This window comes from Patagioenas fasciata, chromosome 1 (genome assembly GCF_037038585.1).
Source record: "Patagioenas fasciata isolate bPatFas1 chromosome 1, bPatFas1.hap1, whole genome shotgun sequence".
Classification (NCBI taxonomy): Eukaryota; Metazoa; Chordata; class Aves; order Columbiformes; family Columbidae; genus Patagioenas; species Patagioenas fasciata.
Window position 1 is genome coordinate 183,223,113 of NC_092520.1, and position 26,407 is coordinate 183,249,519.

Sequence of the window (26,407 nt, forward strand, 5' to 3'; positions counted from 1 at the left end):
CTGAAAGATGACATACCATCTTAATATCTGGCCTTCTGTTTTTTTTCTCACTCAGACACTTTTCAGCAATTGAATACATTTTATGAACTGAAGGGGCATCCCAGTCGCTCATCTTTTCATCAACATAATCCTCAATAGTTGCTTCCTCATCCTCAATTTCATCTTTGATACTTAACTACAAGAGAGTTCGAACCACAGAGCAGATAACACTGTAAGCATCTGGACACTGTGTTCCACACAAACACTTAAACTTGCTTTTGAGTGTTCATTTCTTTCGTCAACCACTTTTTCAGACAAAGAATGATGAAAATGGTTCAGCAGCATTCTTATTCATCAATATCTGCAGAAATAGCCTATAAGACATACAAACATATAGTCCACTTATAATTTATATCTAATTGAGTTAACACAAAACTGTAAAGCAGTTTTCTTCAAGCTGCATCATACAGCTTTAACTTCCTTCCAGTTCAAGGCTCAGTTTCTTAGTACTGTCTCTTTGTCTAGAGAAGCAGCATGATCAACATGAAGCATTTGTTTACTTAATAAACCACAAATAATGCAAGCTTAAGTGTGAACAACTTAGTTTTTTGTTAATTTGACAAAACCTCTTTCTGTAAACTAATGCCTTCTGTCACCAGTGGCTCCTATATCTATACTAAGGGAAGCTTCTAGTCTGAAATAAACTTTTAAATCTGACTGTTTTAGACCAAAGCTCTCCAGCACCAACAAACTTAAAATGCATTATCTGTCATCACATATACCATTTAAGGAACATCTCAGACAAGTTAACATGGTAAATGAAGAAAGAAAAAAGTCAGTGAATAGAGGCAGGTCTTCTGCATTCCCCTCTGGGTCAGTCAGAAATTGCTGACTAACATTCAGCTTTCCCAAAATTTTCAAAGCTAAGGATGCCACATTATCTTGCACTGAGGATTCTCTTTATGCTCACAAGAATATATTACAAAGATAAACTGTACCAGTCAAATCACACTTTATATTCCTTTCTAGATCCTATCTCTGAAAAAGCCTGCTTCAAAACCCCAAAAAACCTCAAGATGCAATTTGACAGGGATTGAGTTCTCCCAGGTCTTTACAGAGCTCAATACAATAAGTATTATGCCACTCCAGAAGACATAGCTTAGAGGAAAAAAAACCTATTACTAGTACACAGGTATTCCTATAGCTGTGGAAGGAAGTGATCTGCTGTGAAAGAACATGGAACAATGCCAATCCAAACCTCAAAGTAAAATATATTCTAGGAAACCTTGGACTAAGTAGTTCAGAATTTAATTTTAAGCTAAATGAAAGGCTAAATTAAAGGGCAGCCTTGTAAGATATTTAAGAGAGTGAACTGTGAGACATCAGTTGCCTAATTAGTAGACTGAATTACTTATTGAATAGTAAATAAGAAAACAAAATTCAACCCACCCTTCACCCTCAAAAAAGGCCTTACATTTCAAACTTCCCTAAGGTTAAACACACAAGGTATTATCTAACTATTAGCAAAGTTGAAGAGGATGAAAACTGACACAGGAATGGTATGAATTATAAAGAACCATAAAGACACAGCTGAGATGAGTACTTTAAAATGTTCTGGTGAATGAGGAACTATCAGGGTATCTGGGTATAACAGCAGAACACTGATGAAGCATAAGGGTATTACAACAAGAAGCAGTACCAAAACAAAGAGAACTAATGATGATTTCAAATAAAGTGATCCTGAAGCAGGGCAAGGGGAGGAGAAAGCAAAAGGAACATACCAGTAACTGTGGCTCCCGGTTTTCATCTACTGGAGGAAGACCCGTTATTATTTCTAGTAAGACCTAAGAGGAAAAAAGAAAAAAAGAGAGAAAATGATGCATAGAATAATCCTTAGCATATATACCATTTGCAAAAAGGAGCATGACCCCCACTCTTTCAAAGGAATGCTTACAGCAAAAACAGCTCTCTGTTTTTCCTACCTTTATTTTCATTAACTGTTATTAGTAGTGTTGTCTCTGAATTTCAACACAAGTTTTTCTCACCCTACATCATATTGATCAAAAGCAAAATGGAAGGATTTCCAAACTACTCAGACACAGTATCTGGCCCAACTCACCACGAAACTAATTGCCATGAAGGAAGAGGTCAAGAGCAATTAGAGTCTTGGATCTATTCAGAATGGATTCATTATTCTCCCAAATATTAAGCTCCTGTCTTTTTTGTACTCAGCTTTAAGGCAAATCCCACATGGACAGCATATTTTAGTGCTTGAAAACAGGAAAACACACAAATTTGGAAAATTTTCTTCGAATATTATTTTCCAGCCTGAGTTACATTTCTTGCAGTACTATGCAAGAACAATGTTCCACATTACTTCAAACTACGTTTAGCTAGAACTTGTAATGTCATTTTTGTCTGGCCTTTTGCATGCAAAATTACATTTTAATATAATTATTGTAATTATTAGCAAATGTAATATTTTAGTCAGCATATTCAAATGAGTTTAAACCTATCGAAGTTTAGAAACTACCTTAAGAGCACATATGTTGGGAAAAGGAGAAATGATAGATCAGAGTAGACCGTTTAATTTCAGGTATTCTTGATTGTGTATGCTTTTATAATTAAAAAAAAAAAAAAGGCAATATACTGTTTCCCACATTCTACTTACTACTCCAAAACTGAAGATATCAGATTTAGGTGTTATCTCTCCTCGCAGAGCTTCAGGTGCCATATAGGCTGCTGTTCCAACAATTCTTTCAGTCATGATTGTTTGTGTGAATGTTACAGATGCTCTTGCAAGTCCAAAGTCAGAAATTTTGGGTATATATGTATCAGTTAATAAGATATTTGCACTAGGGGAGAGAGGAGGAGAAAAACAAAAAAGTTTTCCAAACCAGTAGAGATATATTTATTCGTTATTCATGTAACAAAAATGTAAGAGTTAATTTTGTTGGAAATTGCTCAATTTCAAAATTAATTGCTCTATTATAATCCAGAACTGGCTACCCGGATCCATACATATTTTTTCTTGTGCATGCATGCAAAACCAACCAAACAAAAAACCCAGAAACAAGGAAGCCCCCCCGCCGCCATCCTACAAATTCAAAAATTTCTTATAAGACACCAGTTTTGTTACACCCATGTTTTGGATCTGAATACTCTTTAGGAAGGATAATAGAGAATACTTATTTCTGAACAACTGGTACTGGGTGACAGTACAATTTTTAACTAAATGCCTACTCAGAACTAACAAAAGCAGATTTTTATGTGGATTATTTAAGTCTACATCAACCATTACGAATTCCCATGCCGAATGAATACTAATACACTCACTCTTCTTTTGGAAGAGCAAGAGAAAACTTATTAATGCTGAAATAATATATGCGCTGTGTTCCCACTTGATCTCCAGCTTCTACTTTAAAAAAAAAACAAAACCAAACCTGAATAATGAAGCTCATCTAAAAAACCTGAATGCTTCCATAAAATACTAACTGGGGTGAATTACAGTATAAATCTTCTACTGTTTTTCAAACTTGTAGCACTTGGAACTATTTTAAAATAATTTAACATTTCTGTAATGCTCCCCCCTTTCTGACCTCCTTAATGGAACCATAAAAGAATCACATAGCCAGGTACAACATGTAACAGTTACCACAAATGGACATTTTTAACTTCCCCTTCTTGTTCACCAACCTTTTAAAAAAAATTAACACAGCTGTAAGTAACAACAGATCACTTGCTATTAGAACTGCTGTAAAAAGTGTTAAATATAAGACCACTGCAGAAGGCCAAACACTAGTAAAAGCACCATCCACCAAGCAGTTTCATATTTAAAGCTCAACTTTGAAGAAAGAACAGAATCACAACTTCATAAATCTGAGCTTCTCACCAACTCAGGTCAAGCCCAAAGAGTGGTCACTTTTTTGATACACCAGAAAGAGCACAACAGAAACAAGTTTAACTGCAACTGTCAAGCTTCAAGAGATAGATGAAAGATTTCAAGGGTATAACCAAGCCAAAAAACTATGGATAGCTCAGAACACCCATTCAATCGTGTCTCCTCTGACCTACAGAGAAGCTCTTCTGGTGCCTGTGAAGTTGTGAGTTGCTTCCACATACCACAGCAAAAATGAAGACTGAAGTAAATTGTTTTAAACATCTCCTCATCTAAGTTTTACCTGGGAGTGGCATCACTATTAATAACACCAACCAAATTCATTGAACTATTCACACAAGTGCAAGAGGTTGCAAAATGGAATCCAAACAAAAGAAAAACAAAACAAAACTCAGTCCTGTAATATGGTCAACTCACAGCAGTTAGAAGGGTAGAGTAGTAGAAGGTAAAAAACGCGTCCCTTCCAGTCATTACACTTGTCGAGAGGCTTAGCAGGGAAAAAAGAAGAAACAAATTGTAAAAGCAGCAAGCACATTCTATGAAGCAGCTGAAGCAAAAACTTGTTCCTCACAAGCTGGAAGGTCACAAAGCCAAAGTGGGGTATATTTAGCAGAGTTGCCAGAAGCCAGAAAGTCACTGAAACATTCATCTGTGACACACGGTCAGTTGTCCCTTCTTAACCCACAGAAAGTGCATGGCATCTGGGGCTCTTCTTCAAAGACTTGGACTGCTTGCGTATTTTTAAAAAAATATCAACACAACAAATGGTATCAAGGAAGGGAAAACAAAAACACTACAACGAAACCTCCACCTTTTCTGAGCTCTGATATCTCTAGCAAAAATTCTGGTATAACAAACAAGTGAACATACATTATCCTTGAAAAACCATGAACTTCATAAACCTGACTGAAGTAATTTTACCGTCTTCCTAGCAAACTGCAGTAAATCAAAGGAGATACTCTGAAGAAATTTTTTAGGAAAAAAAAAGGTGGGTTTTAGTCTGAAAAATTCCCTATGTATAAAGTCATTAACAGCTTTTTCATTAGCAGCAGTCGTGAAAGAACAAAAATTCTGGGTGTCCTCGCAGCACTCAAATAACTATTTGATAATAACATACTACAATAGCCTCATAATTTTCTTTGGATGTCTCTACTGGTCACGTCCTTGTGGCACAGACAAGATTACAGTGATGGATGTCACTTGCAGAAAAGATTGTGCCCTTGACTGAATCAATGCCTCTTACAGTTTGTTCTCTCTGAAACAACTTTAACAGAAGGAGAATTAAAAAAAAAAAAAAGGGAGAAAGAGGCAGACAGTGTTAGTCAGCAGCTTTTACCTTTTGATATCTCTGTGAATATGATTATTTTCATGCAAAAAGTTGATGCCATTTGCTGTACCTTGAACAATTTTACATCTTGTATTCCAAGAAATTGGTGGAGTGCCATCCTTGAATAAGAAGGGAGAAAGGAAGCAAGTAGAGAGGTGAAAATCATACATAATGTATGCTCACATAAGACAAAACACAAAAAACGCCCACAGAACAAAACTGACTTCTTGCTTTGCGGTTTTCAAGTAAATAGTTAAAAACAGTAGGAGTATAAATTTCTTAGTTTACTTGGGTGGAAATACATGGATTTGTCACGTTTCAGTTCTCCTGGATTTTACCTTACATTACTTCACCCATTGCAAAGTGTTCTTGATAATGCCAGACTCTGAACCTACGAGGCCAGCTGCACTGCAAAATTATAAACTACCTGTATCTATCACACATTCCACTCTGTACCAGCACTGATATGACAGCCTTCTAACACAAAGCAAATCACAGTATCACAGTATGTTTGGGATTGGAAGGGACCTCAAAAGATCATCTAGTCCAATCCCCCTGCTGGAGCAGGAACGCCTAGGTGAGGTGGCACAGGAATGTGTCCAGGCGGGCTTTGAATGTCTCCAGGGAAGGAGACTCCACAACCTCCCCGGGCAGCCTGTTCCAGTGCTCTGTCACCCTCACTGAGAAGAAGTTCTTTCTCAAATTTAAGCAGTCAACAGTTTGAGAAAAATCTTCCATTGTTTCAGGATTTACCCTTTTTAAGCATTTAGCTTGATTCACGATACTAACTAGACCTTAGAACTGAGAACAACTACACTTCGAAACTATTTTGTAATCTTGACAGTGGCCAAGGGAACCGGATCAGAGTATCTCATAATTATACCACCTCCCTCACCTGCCCCCTCAAAGTCCAGACAAAAAGATGACATAAGCAAGAGTCCATTCCTCAAACATATCCAGTGAAATCACAAACTGAATTTATTGGCAAGAACACACATTCAGTAAGCACACTGTTCATGTATTCAACTCTATCAGAAAATTCTTTCCAATTTATTGATTTTGATTTAGATTCTTTATGGTTTATATCACAAGTTTGTCTCTTCCTTGTAAAGGCCACAGTTATTTCTACCTTAGCTATCAATTACCACTAATCGTTTAAGCTCACTTGATGATAATGGCCAAAGTTCCATGGATGAACATTTTAATATACATCCTTGTCAAGTGCTGCTCATTTCTACAGATAAATTTTACTTAAGGCAGTGCAAGGTTGAGTTTCTCTTCTGCATTGATTCAATAAAAAAAAAATAAAAAAATTAAAATTGCACACCTATAAGCGTGTGCAAGCAAATCAGCCAAACCAACCTGAGACAGCAGTACTACCAAACATATCCAGTCCTTTCCCCAGCCACTGCTCTCATTCTCCTCCTAACACCAGTTCTTCCCTGTTGGGGTAGAAGTATTTGTGCAGCCTTGCAGAGGAAATGTCTGACGTGAAAATTAAAGATATTTTTCAACGAGTATTTTTTTGGCTGATCCAGCCAAAACCCTGACTGATCCCTAACCTGGCTCTTTCTCCAACTACTAAAAGCTTGAACCAGTACAACAGGAAGATCAGCGAAACAACTTTTTTTAAGGTCTAAGGGCATGAGGAGTTGAGGTGACACCAGTTTAATATGTTCACGAGATTACATCCCCAGAAGCACAATGTACTTCGTATAAAGCAGAATTTTTAACTCCTTCAACAAACATGGACGCTCACCTACTTAGTTCTGAATTTGCTGCTTACTATTAGTACCACTCTAACAAGCAACTGTTTGTCCTTCATACACAAAGCTGCCTCCCCGAAAGCAAAGCAACTTATTATTTATTAAAGGTCAAGGACAGAACATACATCATTTGATCAGAAGAAAGTATTTCATTTACACAAACTACTAATTAAAAAAAAAAGAGGATTTCTCATTCATTTAGGCACTTTGGAAAGAGACACGCAGTCTATGAACATTGTGTTATAACCACAATCACAAGGGCAATGAACAAAGGGCAATTTCATAATGAAGAATCTCAAGAACTAAGAGAGAAGACACCAATGTCAGAAGCCGGAACAACACTGCAGCACCCTCTGGCTCTGCTCCACACAGGCACAGCAAGTCCAGGCTCCTGTGCCACTTCAGGTACCAGTCCATGATGTTGCATTGTCTGCCTGCTTGGACTTTGATGAGTCTCAAATATTTGTATAAAAAGTTACTGGAAGAATACTTGTTACCACATTTGTCTTCTAGCACATGGAAGTAAGCAGTAAAACATCGCTTGGACAGTACAGTTTAGTAGTGTTACAAAGATATTTCATAGATATCTATACTTTAGCAAAATACGACAACTGGAAGCTAGAAAATATTTTACATACCAGACAAGCAAGTCTGTCAAGCAATGAACCGTTGGGCATGTATTCATACACCAGGCATGGCTGAGCACCATCACTTGAGAAACCAAGCAGTTCTACTAGATTCTCATGCTGACACCTACAGCAAAAAAAAAGTTCTATTATATGCTCTGAAAGACCCCCAACATGCAAGGAAAATACAAGGCAGAGGGAACTTGATCCCCAGTTACTTGTTTCAGCCCTACTGCCCATAGCCACGTTTTTGCAGTGGTGTTTTCAAATGTCCAAAATACAGTCATATTGTATATGAAACATTCTCACTTAACGTAAAAATTTAAGTTACGCTAGAAAGACAAAATTTAGGGATTACACTAGCTAATGTATTATCTGTCAACTTAGATTCCCATAGAAAGCTATAATGACATCATATGACACCATACTCACTTTGCCATAATTTTTATTTCTTGATCAAATTGCTGTTTCAAGTCCTGAACACTAACATCAACCATCTACAAAAGGAAGCATTTGGTGTTAATATTGCTGACCATATTAGAGTGCACAGTTGTTCATTTACAAAAAAAAAAAAAAAAAAAAAGGAATTGTAAGCCTTTCTTCAGATGAGTTACCCGTAAAAACTAAACTGTTTACAATACTCTTTTTTATTCTACTCAAAAATAAAGTATCAGAACACGATTTTTAAATCCTCGGAACACAATGCTATTGGACAAATGGATCTGGTTACAGCACAATCACCAACTTACTCATTTTATTTCACTGCAGTTACCCACTAATAGCACTCACTCATTAAAAAATTAATTATTCACACAAACCACTGGTTATGATGACTCAAATTCTGTGGCAACACCTACTTAGCTTGTTAATTGTTCATCTGATTCTGAAAGGAAAGCCTTCCTAGCACCCCTTCCCGTCTGTCACTTCTTGTCTGTAGGAAAGGAGGGAGGGGAACTGGGGGAGGACTCTGCTCTTCCAGACAACTTGCCTGAGCCATTCAAAGAAGAGCTACAGAAAAGGCAACATTTCATTTCTGTTGACTGCACCACCTCACACCACCCATGGGATTGCAGCACAAGGTGCTCAACCCAACTAAAGTTAACACGGTTAAGTACTGAACACTTTCCACAGATAAGTAAGTCTAGACTACAAAGTACACCACCATTTTAAAAAAAAAAAAAAAAAAAAAAAAAATCAGGATAACTCACAGCAATGAGCTTCTTGACAGCCACATTTCTGCCATTGATGTAGCCTTTGAACACAATGCCAAAGCCACCTTCTCCCAGTTTATTACCTCCAGCTGATTCTGGTCGTGCATCAAAATTGTTTGTAATGGTTTCCAAGTCATGAAAACAAAAACTATGGAAATCTGAAAGACACATTTGCCATTTAGCACAAATATGTTTTCACTTAAGAACAAGTGCATTGAATAGATTCTCTGCTTCAGTTCTACTAAAGCAAAAACTCACTACCATGCAAATTCTGACATAGTGGAACCCTACTTCTGGCACTGTTATGAAGATACCAGAAAAAAATGAAATGCAGATAAATAATATAATTAGCTACGCCTAATTTTTTTTCACAACTAGCACTGTAGCAGCCTTCCGATTGTACTTTTTGCCAATACTCATAATACAGGCAAAAGAAGTTAAATGTGCAACAGAACACAAAGAGCACCACGCTATGCCAGATGTAAAAATTGCATCATGCTTCTCGCAGCAACCCAAAAATGGAACTTTAGGAAGAAACAGACCAACCATACACTTCCATATAATGCTTTCTTTAAACATACTTTGCTAACATTCTTATCATTTATGACATGTAAAATCTGTCTTTAAAACACAATAAGCTAAACAATCTATAAAAATCAATATCTAAAAAGGGCAATAGGATTATGTACAGCACAAAATAAACTGCGGTTTAATTATAAGTCGTTTTCCATCACAGTGTCGAGGTGGAACTTGTATTTAGACACCTTATTACCCAGGCTAAATCCACAGTCACACAGAACAAGAGCAAAAAAGCAAGATACCATTTCCTACAGATGCACCAAGATGGGAATACAGACATTACTCTAGTGGATTCCTATGATTTATTTCACATGGGGTGAAGGACAGATCAGCAAAAAAGATTGTACTTAAGTCTACAAAACAAAGTGCCTACCTGTGTTACTAGACTGTGAGCTGCTGTTTTCTTGACTTAAGTAGGATGGAGCTGAATGTTGCTTCTCAGTACTTTGAGCTAAAACAGGCTTTACAGATGCCACTTCTTTTTCCTGTATAGGCAGTTCTTTCTCATGTATAGGCATGGTTTCCTGTGAAGAAAGAGGTAATGTAACTTCTTGTGGCATCCTTACAGCTTCTGAAAATGGAATTTAGAAAACGTGTTAACTGTATTAGGAATGACAAAAAACAAACAGCATTAATGCCAATATTGACTAAGATTAGGAGACACATAAGCATCGTGAGAGGGTTATATACTGCCACCATATGTAAACCATAGGGCTCTTACTTAAAACATACTAAGCAGTTTTTATAAAACTGTTAGTACAAATAATGAAAAATACAATCACTTTTAGCTGTTTCAATCTAACCCTTTCTGATTTTGAATTACTCTGAAGCTCTTTAACATCTTGGAAACTGAGAACACAGTACAATACGTAAAAAAGTAACAGTTACCTGGAATCAAAAGGCGTGCTGGTGCTAGGAATTGATTCCTAATCAGCAAATCCACTAGATCACCAACAGTGCAGTTTGTTGTTCCCCAGTCATAAAGCAATTCACATGTGGGACTCTTTCCCATTTGTACAAATGTCTCAAATCTCCTTAAAAGATAAATTAAGATCAACATTAAACCAAACAACCAACCTCAACAACCATAAAGAAGGGAGAGAGATTAAAGGTAAAGGAAAATACACTAAAAAAAAACAAAATAAAAACAACCAACAACAACCAAACAAAAAACTAATAAAACAAATAAATGCTAACATCACTGGAAGGACTGTAAACCCAAGATGAAAAGCACGATATTTAAAATCTCATAACCTTTGAAATAGCTTAAGTATTCAACAAGCTCTTTAAGTAACATGGAGTTAATTGAGAAGTAATTTCAGCAGTATTTCATTAACTAAAACTAAAAGGGACAGGACATTTTCCTGAGAACAGTGAACTAGGAGTTAGTCCTGTTGTCTCCTGTGCTGTTCTTGTGAGAAGATGCACAATGAAGTCAATGTTTATCAGTCTCTAGGGTACAGAGAGTCACACAGCCACTGCTGTACCACTAAAAATACATAGGTCTGTGGCTCTGATTAATGCTAATTTCCTTAGTCAATTTTCTTCGGCTATAGCTTGTCTGAAAATTGAACTACAGAAAAATTTGGAGTAACTACCCGGAGCTCCCCAAGGAAACACTACTCCAAGATGTAAGTACCTACTGGCATACAAACTGCAACAAGTTACAATCACAGAATGGCTGGGGTTGGAAGGGACCTCTGGAGATCACCTAGTCCAACCCACCTGCTAAAGCAGGTTCACTTAGAACAGATTACACAGGAGGATGTCCAGGCAGAAACGTATCCAGAGAAGGAAACTCCACAATCTCTCTGGGCAGCCTATTCCAGTGCTCTGGCACTCTCAAAGTAAAGAAATTTCTCCTCATATTCAGATGGAACCTCCTGTGCTTCAGTCTGCGCCCATTGCCCCTCATCCTGTCGTTGGACACCAGTGAAGTTACACTAATGGGACGGACAGCAGTATTCATGTTAAACACATATAAACAAGGTTATGTGACTTCTATATAAGACCTTATATGCATTTGGCTGTATCTGCTTCCGCCAGACGGGTCAGTTATATCGGCTGCTAATTTTTTCCACCCTTCCTGGGGATCGAGGAAGTCCGCCAGCCTCCTCACGAGCCCGTAGCCGAGGCAGCGCACGTATGTTGAGGTCGTTACGGGCTTGTTCATCTTCAGCTCCTAGAACACAACCGGGGCCGTGACGAGCCTGGAACACGTCAGGCCCGACACCGCCACGACTTCTCGCCCTGCCCGACAGCGGCCGCCACCGTCCCCCTCCTCACGGCTCCGCCCGCCGCTTCCCGGCCGCCCAGCGAGGCCCGGCCCACCCTGCCCCGGGCCGCCCCCAGCGGCGCAGCTCCCGCCCGCCAACCCCGGTAGGTGAGCGGCGTCTCCCCCGGCCCCAACCACCAGCGGGAGCCGCCTCGCCTCACTGCACCTCACTGCACCTCACCTCACCTCGCCTCGCCTCGCCGCCGCCCCGTCGCTTCCTGGCAGTGGCGCCCACGCCCAGCCCCGCGCGCCTTGCCTCACGCCAGGTGTCCCCACCACATCACTTCCCCTTTAAGAGGGAACGATCCAACCCCTGACGACGCAAGCGTCACCGGCACAGCACTGCGGCTCTGTAAGGAGAGAGCGGCCTTCCCATAGGCTGCCCGGGAGATGCCCCGCCCCCTTCGGCGCGCCCCATGGCTGGCCGGGGGGGAATGGGGTGGATGTGTGGATAGCCCTTCTTCTCTTTCCCCGCGCGTCTGGAGGAGTTGGTACCGTCCCAGCGCCCCCTCCCCCGTGGGGACGTGGAGTGGGTCTTGGCGCCCCCTGGCGGCGCTGTCGGGGCGGGGGGCGCGTCGAACCGGCCCCTCACGGCCGGGCGGGTCGGGCGGGAGCGGTGCCGGCGCCCCCCACCCGCCTTTTCTTTAGTAGCTGATGTTAGTTCTTTGCCCGCTTCCCCCTCCCATGTGTTTCATTTCCTCCCCTGGCAGGTGCGGCGGTGTCTGGCCGGGCAGCCATGCTCCCTTCCCTCAGCCACCTGACCCAGCACACCGGCTTCCGCGGCACCATCAAAAACTCACCCAGCGACTTCGTGGTGACAGAAATCCCCGTGCCCCAGCACTCGGTTAGCGATGCCCGGGCTGAACCGCTTCAGAAGCCCAGCGAAGTGCCGCCAGAACGAAGCAGCCCGTGGCTGCAGCCACCCAAAAAATCGAGGACGGAGCCCACGGGCCCTGAGGGTGAACCTGACCCGAGAACTGGCCCGGAGGGAGCCAGCGCCTTGGATTCCTTGCTGGGCAAACCTACGAGCGAACTGCTTGATAAATTTGCCAGTGACCTGAAGGACGCGTGGGACTTGGAAAGTGGCGGCGATGCTGGCCCTGGGGGATTCTCGCTGGGGCCTGTGCTGGACAAGAAAGATCGGGCTGGTCTGCACAGCGCTGTTAGGCAGAAATTCCCCTTCCTGGTCACTGTTACGAAAGGCAAGGAAATGATTGTAGAAGGAAACGCTGATTACAGAGAACTTCGTCAGTTAGTGACTGAAAAGGAAACGAGTGATTTCTTTAAATTTTTAGATGCAAAGCTAGAAAATTCCACATTTTCTTTTAAGCCTGATGGAGACAAAGAGCACAGAAAAGTAGTTCACCATTTTATCAACAGAAAATTTGGAAAACTTTTAGAAACAAAATCTTTTACTGTGACAGATGTCAATGATCAGCCAAAGATGTCAATAATGGTAAGATTTCGAGAAAAAAATTGGTCCAGAAAAAGGTCTGCTGATGGTTTCCAGGAAAAACAAGATCTTTATACAGGTAAAGATTACATTTTTTAGTGAAAGTGTCAGCCATTGTGGTGTTCTTTAGTAAGACTGAAACTCAGAATCATTTCATATGATATATAGGCCTGGCTGGCCCATTGTTTTTGCTGAAATAAATCATTATTAATGTGGTATAGTTACATCACTACAGAATGAGATCAATGAATCAAGTTACTACAGTGATTTTATATAAACTCTTCAGTGATAATAGTTATGGTTCTTCTGGGTGTAGCACTAACTCTGTGTTATTCCCTTGTGTTAGCTTTCCCGTGAAAGTAATTGTAGGATTTTAGAAGATGCATCTAGATGAGATGTGGACAAGTTAGTAAGGTCAAATTTGACTTAGGATCTCATTCATTAAAGCAATTGGTTTCTGATATAGAGAATGTTTCAAGCGGTAAGTCACTATGTGTTCATTGAATTGTATTGCATTTTATCAGGTACCATTTCTAAGAACAGCAAGGATTTCTGGTTGTTCTAAGAGTGTTGTGTACAGTGTTTTTCAGTATTGAAAGAAAAACCATCAAAAGTCCAATTTCCTTTAGTTTTGTGGGGTGAGAGGACTTGTTTCTTTGCAGCTTCTGTGCTATTATAGTTGGAAATGAACAGAGCACCTGTATGATTTAGAAGTGCAAATTCCTAATAATTCTGAGATGATTGTTTCAGCTTTCACCCTTCAGAAAGAAAATCTAGAAACACTAGAAGCAATCGGCTTCTTGGCTGCTGAGCTTGGTGTTCTTCCTTCAGACTTCAGTTACACTGGCATCAAAGACAAGAAGGCTGTTACTTACCAGCCTATGGTTGTGAAGAAGGTGACTCCTGAGAGGTACATACAATATGGGTGCATTCAGTTTAGCACATATTCTTATATGTTACTAAGTATAAATCAGTGTGATATGAACTTCTGATATGTTCTTATTGATGTGTCTTCCCTTCTCCTGTATTAGAGCACGGTGGAAATGGTTTTAATATTTTGGGGCTTTAGGGAATGTACAGCTTAGTGCTGAAGTCCCCCAGTGTTGGAATTTATACCTTTCTTTGTATTTTTCATAATACAAATATACTATATCGTCTGGGACAGTATCTTTCTAATTCATGCCCGTGGGATCCACTTTACAATTTCTTAAATACCATCCATTACCTGGAACCGAGAAGAAGCTTGTACTATGTGATGCAACAGATTTCAATGTGCTATCAAAGTGTTGTCTTGTGGTCCATAGACAACAACTTACAAGCTTTATACGGCTACAAAACTAAAGTAAATCATTACAAATATACTTTGGACAGACGCTGTCTTTTAGTGTTAAGTATCAACTTCTACTGTATTATCCAGCTTAGAAACATGAGACTAAATAAAGAAAATATCACCAAACTTGAGGGCAGAAAATACATTCTGAATAATACAATAATACAAGATGTCAATAAGAGAATATATGCCTTCCCTTTTATCGTGTGTTTTTGGTTTTGTTTTTGTTGTTGTGTTTTTTGTTGTTGTGTTTTTTTTTTTCACTCTCTAGCCAATTCAGTGGGTAAAAAAATATTTATTAAGTTCTGCCATAATAGCAGTAAAAAACCATACCTTAGTTCTTCCTCAGCTTTAACTTTCTAATGGGTTTTGGCCTTAGCAACAAAGTATACTTTACAAATAAAGGTTTTCGGATTTATTACTAACATACATCAATAGTAAAATTCCACTGCAAACTTCAGTCAGGCCAGTTGTTCAAGCGATAATTAGCAAAACTTTGCATTAATGTTTAATGATTAAGCAAAATAGTTAAATGCTTCCAAGCCAACAGCATAACAGGGAAAATAAATAATTTTCATAAATACATGATGTATAAGGTTATTAAAATATTGCTTAGAATGTAAGCTTTTATGATTTAAGTTTGGTTTTATTTGAATGACTATTACTTACACATAAGAACAAAGACATTGAGTGGATACTTTAAAGGGCAAATACTTGAACTGTCAGCTGTGTTTCCAATTACAAGAATGTGCAAGCGTAGCCAGAGAATCAGTGTGCTGAGTTTGTTTTTGTTAAGGCTGACCAAGAAAGAGCAATTATGTTTTGGAGTCTGCTAGAGCACATTACTTTTTCTTTCTTTCTTTTTTTTTTTTTTAAGACAGGTTTTTATGACTGAAGATTGAATTACTTATTTTTCAATAAAACACGCAAAATTCAGTGCAGTTGCCTTGAGAAAGTTCAGTGAGTTGCTTCTTTCCAATATCTGTTGAGCTACAGAATACAAGTGCAAATGAAGCAAATATTTTTAAAGTATTTCTGGTCTACAAGTTTTAAAACTTCTATCTCTGCATTTGATTTGTTTTTCTCATAACAATCTGTTTTAACATTTTTTTAAAAGTGTTTATAATGCAAAAGTGAAGATGACATTTATTAGAAGTTAGATAGCTTTAGTAGAGGGTGGTTCTTAATTTCTCCAAATTATTTATGCAGGTTGAAAGAAATTGCGAGCAAAATGGAAAAAAAGGGCATGAGAATACACGACATACATTCAACATGCCAGCACCTCAGACTTGGTCAGCTGAAGGGAAATCACTTTGATATAATTGTGAGAGATCTCAAACACCACAGTCATGACCCTTCTGCAGATCTGAAAGAGAGAATATCTGAAGCAATGGAAAGTGTTAAGGTAAAAAAGCCTCATGGTTGCCAATATGAACAGAGTTTTAATTCAGTGCTGTAAAAAAAAAAGGTACTTTTAAAGAAAATGCTTGTAATAGCACAATAACAGCACTATTTCCCAGTTCTGATGCTTTTCGCTATTTTATGTCTTTCCTGCTTTACTTAAGGAATCAGGAGTAAAGCTACTTTCCAAAGAAGGACCATAAATGAATTAATTCTGTGTTACACACTGCAGACCCCAGAGTGGTACAGCAAGACAGATGCAAAATTTGGTAGCAAATGAGAAGGATATATGAGCTATTGCTGTACAGAAGTGATGTGTTTTGTTGTGGCAGTTGACAGGGTGAAAGAATGTAGTTATATATATCAACTGGTTGGCTTTTTCAGTCATGTGAGGAACATGCATGGTCGGCTCGGGGCAAAAACTTTAATGGTATAAATACACATGAAATGTCCATAGCAGACAAAGAAGATCCCCTGAAATTCAGTGGATTCATTGCTGTTATCTTTGGTCACTGAAGAGAACCCTGTCATCAGGCATTCTTAAACCACTGTGAAAAGTAAAAGCAGATCATGGAAAGGAAATCTTTAGAGGTTCTGTACAGCAGCCATTTTCTTTCCCTAAGTAATAACCATGATACAAATCAGTTTAAGATGATTAATCCAGGAATAAAGACTTGAGTGAAAGCTACCCAGTGTGCAAAAGCAAAATACCTTACATGTATTTTGGAAATCAATTTTATTTTGAAAAAATTGTTCAGCTGGTACTTTAATGTTTTTCTTTCTATGTGCCATCTGATTTTTTTTGTTTGTTTGTTTTGCTGTTTTGAAAATGAACACAAATTCCTATGATTGTGTGTCTTGCTTTATTTGATTTGGCTTACTGGTCAGATGATGAATGACAAAACCAGCATGTGTGTTAATCCAAAACGTGCATTTCTTATCTTCCATGAAAACAATTGTGTATGAGAGCAAGGTTATATAACTTGAACTGAATCACCATTTCCAACTGTATGTTTTTTGCTTGTCTACTCCATGCATACTTATTATTTTCTATAAAAGGTTGTTCTCATTGGGTCACGTGGCTGTGATTTTACTGCCCACATGTGACCTAGAACTCATCAGGAGACTTAAAATCCCAGTTAGCAGAAGTGCTCACTCTTGGTCTTTACTATTTTAATAATAATACTGCAAACAATCTCATGTGGAAAAAGATTAGTATTTTTAAGAAAAATATGCAGTGATTGCAGTTCACTATGTGTGCTATACAGCATTTACTTGAATAGAGATTTAATAATTTGGTGCATATAAAAAGACTGATTACTTTGGCTTGAGCTGTAGTTGTATATAGCTATATAGAAATAATTTTGTTTCATTTACCTATTTTTTAATGAAAGTGAAGGTGATGATGGAACTTGATTGTCTTCTTAGATGTTTCTAAATTACATGCTAAAATACAGTAATGAATCATGAGTTACGAATTTGTTACGTATTACTTGTGATTAAAAAAAATATGCATTTTTGATTTAAATGTAGGTGTATGTGTGTTGTATGCTTTGTCTTACTAATTCTACCTGCTACTTCCATACTTTTAACATATTTATTCTTTATCATTCTAGACAAAAGGTTTCATTAATTACTATGGACCTCAGCGATTTGGACAGGGACAAAATGTTCAGACAGATCAAATAGGATTGGCTTTACTGAATGAAAAAATGGTATTTTAATTTTGTAATTTAAGTGGTTACTGTCAAGTTAATTTCATGTTACTGTTGCAATGTCTAGTGCTAGAGTTGACCTTCCCAGTGAACAATTTCATTTGTGAGATAAATCCATATGTGTGCTGAAAGTAATTGATAGATCAGTTTTTAAAACAATATAAGCATGAAGATCTTGACACTGAAACAAAAAGACTCTTTTAAACAGCATGTGCAGCTGTAAATATTTCTGGAAGTAATTTTTCTGTCTATGATTGGTATGTGATTGTGATCATCATTATGCCACTTGGCAGGAAAGTGGCTGCATTCTTACAGGGTTTGAACACTAAAATGAAGCAATCTTTATACAATGTTTATTCATGGTCCTGATTGCCTCCTAACTTGCAGCCTTTTTATCCTGCTGGGGGTCTATATACTTAAAAATGTCACAAGATATTACATGGGATCATATGAAAGGATTTTCAATACAACAATAATGTATCTGCAATATAGAAGAGATTGCTGCTTCCTATTATTCCTTGGCTACATTCCCAAACTCCTAGTTCTGAGTGATTGCTCCCATGTAAGCTAAGGAGAGCTTGTTTCATAAAAAATAATTCATAAGATAAGAGTCTCATACTTTTCAATGTCTATGGGATAGTACTTGGCACAGGTCTAAAACAGAATCAGACACTACGAAGTCAAATGAATACTTGAGTATCCTTTTCTTCTGATTCTGAACTCAGTTACTTTTTAATTTAAAACATGTAGGAACTACTGCTTATATTAAAAATGTGCCAGTATGTGCTTGCACAGTCCAGTACAGAGGGGGACAAGAGCTAGATGTCACAGGTTGGTACAAGTGCCAGCTATTTTTGTGGCTCCACAGGTGTTGCAAGTAGCAGAGGTTAATGTAGTGTTTTCCCTGTCACAGTGTCATCTAACCTAATACAGATCAGTACAAAAAAGAAACATCGTTGTCTTTGTGTGTGAGACTGGTAGAAAGTGTTCAGTCTAAATTTTGCTTGAAATATGCAGGAGGGAAAGAAGCAGCCTTCCTGTTCAGGATAGAACAATGGCATTACAAAGTGGAGGAGTTCTAACTGGATGTTCAGGAAGAGTGACTGATTTCTAATAGAGCTTGGAAAGCTGTCTTCTGTGTGACTTTCTTTAGTCTGAGAAGGAACACGGCCACAGTGGTTTGCTGTTCATGGCATCTCCTGTGAAAGGGAGAATATGACTTTGACTTTAAAGAGCTGATGCAATTTTGAGGGCTTCCAGAATATGTTAACATAGAAGTGGATGCATGATTGTCTGATTAGCTGACAAATAGTTATATTTAAATGCAAAAAAAACCCAAAAACCAAAACAAAAAACCCTATTGTTCTTTAAAGGTGAAAGCAGTGAAATTGTTCTTCACACCTGAAGATACTGATGACCCTGTAAACAATGCAAAAAGATACTTTCTTCAAACTGGTATGTCTAGTTACATTATCTATATATTTATTCAGGGTCAATATTGTGAGGGAATAAAGTGTTGCTGCACAGAGAGATACTTTTTATTTTGTTGCTGCTTTGTACCTCTTACTTATTCCACAGAGCTCAGTGGAGCTCCACAGTTAAAAATTAGATGAGCATGAGGCCCTAAATGTGCAAAATAGTGGAAAACTAATGTACGTCAGGTGCAAGACAGTATAAAAAACTGCCGTATAGTATAATGCTGTAAAAGGCTAAAATAATTTTATCCAATGAGTTTTAGCCTCCTTCCATCTGTCTGCTTTTGGAATATAAACTTCTCCTTCCTAATAAAGGAAATCTAGAGGAATGAGGTAGCCACCTCATACTCAGCACTTAACACACATCGGCATCTAATTTTCTGAGATTTCTATAATAATCTTAGCTATTGTTTTTTGCACCTTTGAGCTTTTCTTTTACATCTCTTTAATTATGTATCTCTTCCATTCTTTCCTGTGACCTACCTTTTTTCTGACTTGAACTAAAATTTAAAAAAATGTTAGAGTCAGAAATGTGCTGAGTAAAATTCTCTGTTTGTTGTACTTATTGTTTTTGTCATTCAACTTAACTTTCTCTCCAAAGCTAAAAATTGGAATTGCTTTCGGCTTCAAATATATTTTTTTCTTTTCAAATATTCCACATCTATTAGCCTGCTTATCACTGTAGATTGACAGAACAGATATGATATATAGCTTCACAAGACACATATATGTTTAATTTCACAAAAACCATAAGATTAATCATTCTGTGCTGTACATTGCTGTATGATGCATAGAAAGACATTGATGTGGGCTCTGAAAACAGCTGCTTGCCTTTTCCCAAGAGAAAAAGGTAAATGGCTACACAAAAGGCTTTGTCAGATAATCGCTTGTAATGAGAAGATATGTAAACCATAAAATTATGAATAAGCAATATTTATATAATGTAGTTCAAATCTGATTAAATGTATTTTCATCTTGGTGCAGGCTCAGACTTCCCAGTGGCCAATGCAATTCGTACCTTTAAAATAAAGACTTGGTTTTTACCCACTGTGAAATACATGTTCTCAAATGATGTGAAGCAGAGACTTATTGTTCTTTTATAGCTTGATTTTTACTTCCAGTTACCTGATCTAAAAATAACCTCAGCAGTCATGAAGTAAGTTTTGTGTAAGACTTGATAGACAGTGTAAGATTAAACTTGTCTAACATGACACATTGAAGGAAAGGGAATAATAACCTAGAAGTCAGCATGAAGAGGTTAGACTGGCACCTACCTGATTGTTTCATCTTAAGTGTATTTTTTCATGACAGGTAGTACTTGAAAAATCGGGGATTACTTATATGGTTATTTTTGTTTATATCAGAAGATGCAAAGGGCACACTCACGATGCTGCCAGAATTTAAAGTGAGAGAGAAGATGTTGCTACGAGCCTTAAATCGCTATGGTGTAAATCATGAAGGCTGTACCAAAGGATGGCTCAATATTCCTCATTCCATGCGCATATTCTATGTCCATGCTTATTGCAGTAAAATTTGGAATGAAGCAGCATCATATCGGCTGAAGATTTATGGTACAAAAGTTGTTGAGGGTGATCTTGTCTTGCCAAACGAAAATGATGAAAGTGTTTCCCTGAATGACAAGGTGAGTCTTCACAAAATAGTTCTTGTAGAAAATAAAAATAGCTTCATGCACTTGAATACATACTCAGACATACTGTAATGCTTTTATTTTATTTCATTCATTAAAATATTTAATATGAGTGACAAAAGTGAAAAAAGTGATGTAGCTTTTTCTGGTTTAGCATAAGTAGGCATATAAGCTAGATTCATATTAGCAGCTTTTATCTGTTCTGATTTTTTCATTTTATTCAAATGGGAGGAAGAAACAGAATGTCAGAATTGATTTACATAAAAAATTAGCCTGCATGGTATATAATGCTGTCCTTAGGATCTGACCAGGTGTGCCTGTGTTATCACACAGGGTAGATCTGAGGCTTGCTCTCCAGGTCAGACCTTCATTGTATAAGTATAAAAGAGTGTAAGCCCTTGGTGAAAGGTGGCCTCAGGCTGAACTGGTAATCTCATTGCAGCTGCACAGTCAAAGCAATTTAGCACGATTTCACTTACACAGGCAATTAAAACAGATTGACAGTGGGTCTAAACGGTTAGCAGTTGTTCAGAAAATGCAGCAATCTTCTTGGGAAAGGAGTAAAGGAAAAGGGAGCACTGCTGCTTGCCCATGGCACAGCCTGGGTGTTGTGCATGGAGCCATGGGTGGGCCAGTGAGCAGAACCCAGCAGTGGAGTCTCTGGTCCCAGGTCTCCACATGAAGAAGTCTGTTCTGAAGCCATCTCTTTGTTCAGGGCTAGCATACCCTTTTCTTCTTCTGGAAACAATTGAGTCTCTTCTCCCACGTAGCAAGTGATAGGACAAGAGGAAACAGCCTCAAGTTGCACCAGGGGAGGTTTAGATTGGATATTAGGAAAAATTTATTCACTGAAAGGATTGTCAGGCATGGGAACAGGCTGCCCAGGGAAGTGGTTGAGTCACCATCCCTGGAGGTGTTTAAAAGATGTGTAGATGTTGCACTTTGGGACATGGTTTAGCGGTGGACTTAGCAGTGTTAAGTTGGTGGTTGGACTCTAGGATCTTAAAGGCTTTTTCCAACCTATATGATTCTATGATTCTATCTTTGTCCTGAACATCCAATAAAGCGTAGAATTTTGCAGTGTTTTACTGGAGAATAAACAGGGGTGTGCAGAGATAAAATGCAGCTCATTTCTTTCGAGTGAACATTTACAAATTTGAAAGCAAGAGCACTTGAAAGTTACTGAATAACCTCCAGTCCCTATAGAGTAGCTTCTCTTTCCATTGTGATTTTTCTTCAACAATATTTTTGAAAGTAATTGTTAATAAAACAAGTAGATCAAATGAAAAGCAGAGTTATCAAATTGAGTATTGAGCTATTGAGTTTAATATAGATATATTCCTATTTAATATAAAACATTTTTCTTAGTATTTATGCTTTTGCTGAGGTACCACAAGATTGCATTGGCACGGTTAACTTTGAACTCAAAGAAAATGAGTTTGGAGTGATAGTTTGCTGATTAGTGGTAGCTAGCATCAGTAAATATTTAATGCAATGGCATTTACCAGTAAACAGAATACTTTATATTAAACATCTCTTCTTTTTGTCACGCCTGAAATAGATTGTTTTCCTCATGGTAGTCAAATAACTTTAGAATCTTTTATGAATCTGGGAGAACAGTGCATAATTCCTAAAATAGAGTATAGGTTTTATTTAAAAAAAAAAAAAATTCTTCTTAAATGTCTTTTCAGGTTCATGTAGTCACTGCTTCAGAAGAGTCAGCCAACAAATTCTCTATAAACCAAGTAAGTCTGTATGAAAAAATCTGAGTTGTTGATCTCTTTATTTTATTAACATTTTTTGTTTTAAAAATAATATGATTAAGTTAACTGGTATGGTCTTCTTCCTTGCCAGAATGCACATTAAAGAAAACACATATGAACTCATTTCCACTGTCATAACAAACAGGAGGAAAGAATATTTACTTTGTGATGAAAATAAGTACAGTGTCATTGCAGTATGGCAATATTTATCTTGAAGCTGAATGTAAATGCTTTGAAATTTTTTTCAGTCTATTGGGAAAAACATTCAAGAGCCGTTGATGTTCTAATTTTTGAAGATTCAGAATGCATGGCTGTGAAGCCTTACATAGACAACTTAGTGTCTTTATTGCTTTGTCTTTCCCAAGAAGCAAGAAAATTCATGTTAGTATATTTCTAGTTTGTTTTAGGAATCATAATGCATTGATTATTTTTTCTGCTTTAATTATATCCAAGATACCTGCCTTGCACAGCTTTATTTCACAAGAGAATCTGGCTTTTTACCATTTCAGGCTCCAAAACACAAGATTTAGGCACATTTAAAATTGTAATTTCATTTATTTAAAAGGGAATTGGTGGGCTTTGTTTCACATATGTTTGTTGTTTTATTTTTTTTCTTTGAAGGTGGTTCTTCCAATGGTGGGACACAGTATCAAGTATCCCAGTAATAAAGTTGGGCAGTGGTACCATGAAAGGCTTTCTAAGGATGAGCTGCAGATGTGCAAATTCAGAGTGTCTCCATTACAGCTGAATATACCTGGATGCTACAGACTCATTGTGAAAAATGTTCAGAATCTGTCATATTTTTTGGAAGGTAGTGAAAAAGGAATCGAGAATGAAGACAACCACTTGAATGAATCAAAAGTCTCCCTTCATGTATCATTTGACCTTGATCCTTCATGTTACGCAACAGTCTGTCTGAGAGAAATAATGAAATGTGACTTTTAAGATTCTGGTTAATGAAATATTTGCAGGAATATTATAAAATTGTGATATTTTATGTATAATGCAAAGAAAATAAGGCTGAATAACAGATTCAAGTCAGGAGCGGGAAAATTTGTAGGCTGAGATTCATAGTGATTAGAAAAAAACCCACCAAAATATTTTAGAATGTTCCAAAAACATTCCAAACCCTAAATGCAAACCCTTGAATGGACTGCAGTAAAACCACGTGTTATGCCAGGCAGGTCTAACGGAACTTAAAGAAGCCATGGGTAGCAAGCATGAATTTCGTATTTGAATAGACATCTAACCTGCAAAGTTAAATCCTGGACAAAATGTTTATAGCAAACAAATGTATCTCTTATTTCATAACCATATTTTAAAAAATTTTTTATAAATGCTATTCAAGCAATCGTGTTACAAGTTTGCAGCCTACAGGTACCTAACTGAAAAGATGCTGTACTGAGGTTCACTAAATACATTGTGTTCAGTGTTAAAGTCCTGAGTCAACAATGACAAGTCATCTTGTACTTTATCAGACATCTGATGAATCCTCCAACTTAAATTAATGCTAACAATTCCAGCATTAAGTAGTTCATGGCTCTTAGTGCTTATTAAGTAAGCTCATCAAGATGAGGTTAGTAACGTAACTGCAAAACCATTTATAATAAAACCAAAACATTGTTTTATTGTTTACAGGATGCAAACTCTATTCCTGTTACTGTGAAGACTTTTGGTAGCAAAAAAAAAAAAAAAGTTAATGGAACTTTCCTGGAAAAAAACCTTTTATATTTTTTTCTTAATTAAAAAAAAACCTTTTAACTGTGATAAAATGAGTGGATTTGTGAAAAAGACAAAAGCAGAAAATGTTGTTTACCTTGACTTTAACAAGGCATTTGCACTGTCTGACAATGTCGTTGAAACCAAGTTAGGACATTATGGTCTGGATGGGTGGACAACCAGATTGGTGAAAAAGTGATGGGATGGTGAGGCTCAGAGAGTGGTGATTAATGGGCCATACCCCACCTGGAGTAAGTACCACTGGGGTCTCTCCTGGGCCCATCCTGTTTAATGTCTTTATCAGTGACGTGGAGGATGGGTTGGAGTTTACCCTCATCCAGTGTGCAGATGACACCAAATTAAGGGAACAAATGGATCCTTTGGAGGATCAGACTGCCCTTCAGAGTAACCTAAACATGACACACTGGAGGAACCAGCCAAGGAAAACCTTATGACACACAGTAAGGACAAACACAATGTAAAGTGCTGCCCCTGGGAAGGAAGCACCTCTGCACAGCCCAGGCTGGGGAGGGACAGGCTGGGGAGCAGCTCTGTGGGAATGGCCCTGGGGGCCCAGTGGGTAGCTGAACATGGACCAGCCCTGTGCCTTGGCACCAACGATGACCGGCAGTCTCCTAGGATGTGTTAACAGGGACAGAGCCAGTACATCAAGGGAAGGGATTATGTCTCATTTTTTCAGCACTTTTTAGACCACGTTTAACTTGTATATCTAGTTTTGTTCCCCAGCACAAGAAAGACATCAAAAACCTGGAACAAGTTCAGTAAAGGACTTTCAGTCTATGAGCAGTCTATGATCTAGTTGAAAATGTCCCTGCTCATTGCAGGGGGATTGGACTAGATGAACTTTGAAGGTCCCTTCCAATGCACACTACTCTATGATTCGAAGACTGAAGCACTTGCCATTTGAGGAGAGGCTGAAGGAACAGGGCTTCTTCAACCTGGAGAAGAGAAAGCTTGAGGGGGAACCAAGAGCAGCTCCTCAGCACCTATGGGAGGTTAGCAACAAGATGGAGCTAGGCTTTTCACAGTAGCACGTGGCAGGAGAACAAGAGACAATGAACTTAAATTGAAATGAGGGATCCAGATTGGTTAAAAGGAAATACTTTCCACCCATGAGGACAGTCAGGCAGTGGAACAGGCTGCGCAGAGGTTGTGCAGTCTCCATCTGAGGAGGTTTCCTGGACCCAACGGGATGAAGCTCTGAGCAACCTGATCTGAGCTCAGGGTCAACCCTGTTTTGTGGAGGCAGTTGGACTAGAGACCAAAGACCTCTTCCAACCTGGATTAGCCTGTTATCCTAAACAGAGTATTGCAAGTGTTTATCCAATCTGTAGATGGCAGTATGACTTAAAACTAAAATGGAAAACGCTACTCATTTTTACTGAGAAATAATAATATAAACTGAATTCTGTTTCTGGCATCAGTCTTTCAGTTGTTGCTAACAGCTGAGTAAGATAAAACTCCCAAGGCTGATAAATAGACCTAGAATTATAGGAGTAGGAAAAATCCAAATGTAGAAATATAATTCACATGATTCCAATGCTTTTACAAAACTGCGTAGCAATGAATGATCCAGATAATTCACTGCTTTAGACAAGAGGATTGCTTTGTAATTCTGCATAAGTAATTCAAAGTTTGACCCTTAGTTTTTATAGGAGAAAATATAGTGTCATGCAAACAATAGCTACAGAACCACTGTAGGCAACTTACAATGCTTGCTCTATTACAATGCTTACTCTACACCTCAAGTTTATCATATACAGCCAAACTGATTGCAAAATCCATTTCCCTGCCATGACCTATCTGAGACAGCTTTGTTTCTGTCTTTGCTTTTCAGTATCACCTCTTCCGTCTTCCTTAAAAATATCCCTCTTCTGGAAAATTATTTTTAACTCAAGTAATTTTGGTAGAGCACAATTCAAAAAGAGTTGTCCTGTCACCACTGACAGGGTAAAGTGCTCCAGCGCAGGCACGAAGCTGCATGTAGTTACAATGACCAGAAGAAATAAATTAGCATTGCAGTTCCATTTGAAGAGACCATTGTGGTAGTCTTCAATGTGGCTCAAAATAGCCTTGAAAACCATCTCACCGCATACAAGATTGGAATACATAAAGTATTAAAAGTTGAGCCTTGATTTGGAAAAACACAAAAGGCCTAATTAAAAGGGTTTTGACTGAAAAGTACATTGTTTTAAAACGAAAGATCAGAAGATGGTGTTAA

At 38.1% G+C, this 26,407-nt stretch overlaps 2 protein-coding genes across 11 annotated transcripts in view; one reads left to right on the plus strand and one right to left on the minus strand.

Annotated features, from left to right (window-relative positions):
- Positions 1–12,838, minus strand: part of IRAK4 (interleukin 1 receptor associated kinase 4) — an 18,346-nt gene extending 5,508 nt beyond the window's left edge. The window contains exons 1-12 of one of the 6 annotated variants that reach the window (XM_065854810.2): positions 12,462–12,838; positions 11,858–12,011; positions 11,399–11,568; positions 10,275–10,420; positions 9,760–9,957; positions 8,805–8,965; positions 8,029–8,093; positions 7,609–7,723; positions 5,214–5,323; positions 2,651–2,834; positions 1,761–1,823; positions 17–175 (exon numbers count right to left, since the gene is read on the minus strand). In XM_065854810.2, coding sequence (XP_065710882.2) covers positions 17–175; positions 1,761–1,823; positions 2,651–2,834; positions 5,214–5,323; positions 7,609–7,723; positions 8,029–8,093; positions 8,805–8,965; positions 9,760–9,957; positions 10,275–10,420; positions 11,399–11,559 — 1,362 coding nt within the window. In that variant the 5' untranslated portion in view covers positions 11,560–11,568; positions 11,858–12,011; positions 12,462–12,838. Of the gene's footprint in view, positions 1–16; positions 176–1,754; positions 1,824–2,098; positions 2,250–2,650; positions 2,835–5,213; positions 5,324–7,608; positions 7,724–8,028; positions 8,094–8,804; positions 8,966–9,759; positions 9,958–10,274; positions 10,421–11,398; positions 11,569–11,837; positions 12,012–12,461 lie in introns of those variants that run through there. The other 5 variants (XM_071802931.1, XM_071802935.1, XM_071802927.1 and 2 more) reach the window with 5 other exon arrangements.
- Positions 11,626–24,218, plus strand: PUS7L (pseudouridine synthase 7 like). 5 transcript variants are annotated; one of them, XM_065854770.2, is made up of 9 exons: positions 11,626–11,765; positions 12,372–13,193; positions 13,865–14,024; positions 15,654–15,849; positions 17,462–17,560; positions 18,934–19,015; positions 20,400–20,677; positions 22,375–22,428; positions 23,068–24,218. In XM_065854770.2, the coding sequence occupies exons 2-9, from the start codon at positions 12,398–12,400 to the stop codon at positions 23,389–23,391; spliced, it is 1,989 nt and encodes a 662-aa protein (XP_065710842.2). In that variant the 5' UTR covers positions 11,626–11,765; positions 12,372–12,397; the 3' UTR covers positions 23,392–24,218. The 5 variants fall into 5 exon arrangements, with proteins under 5 accessions (XP_065710842.2, XP_065710850.2, XP_071659016.1 ...); XM_065854778.2 differs by lacking the exon at positions 11,626–11,765 and adding an exon at positions 11,904–12,013; XM_071802915.1 differs by lacking the exon at positions 11,626–11,765 and adding an exon at positions 12,058–12,152.
- Positions 24,219–26,407: the final 2,189 nt, after the last annotated feature.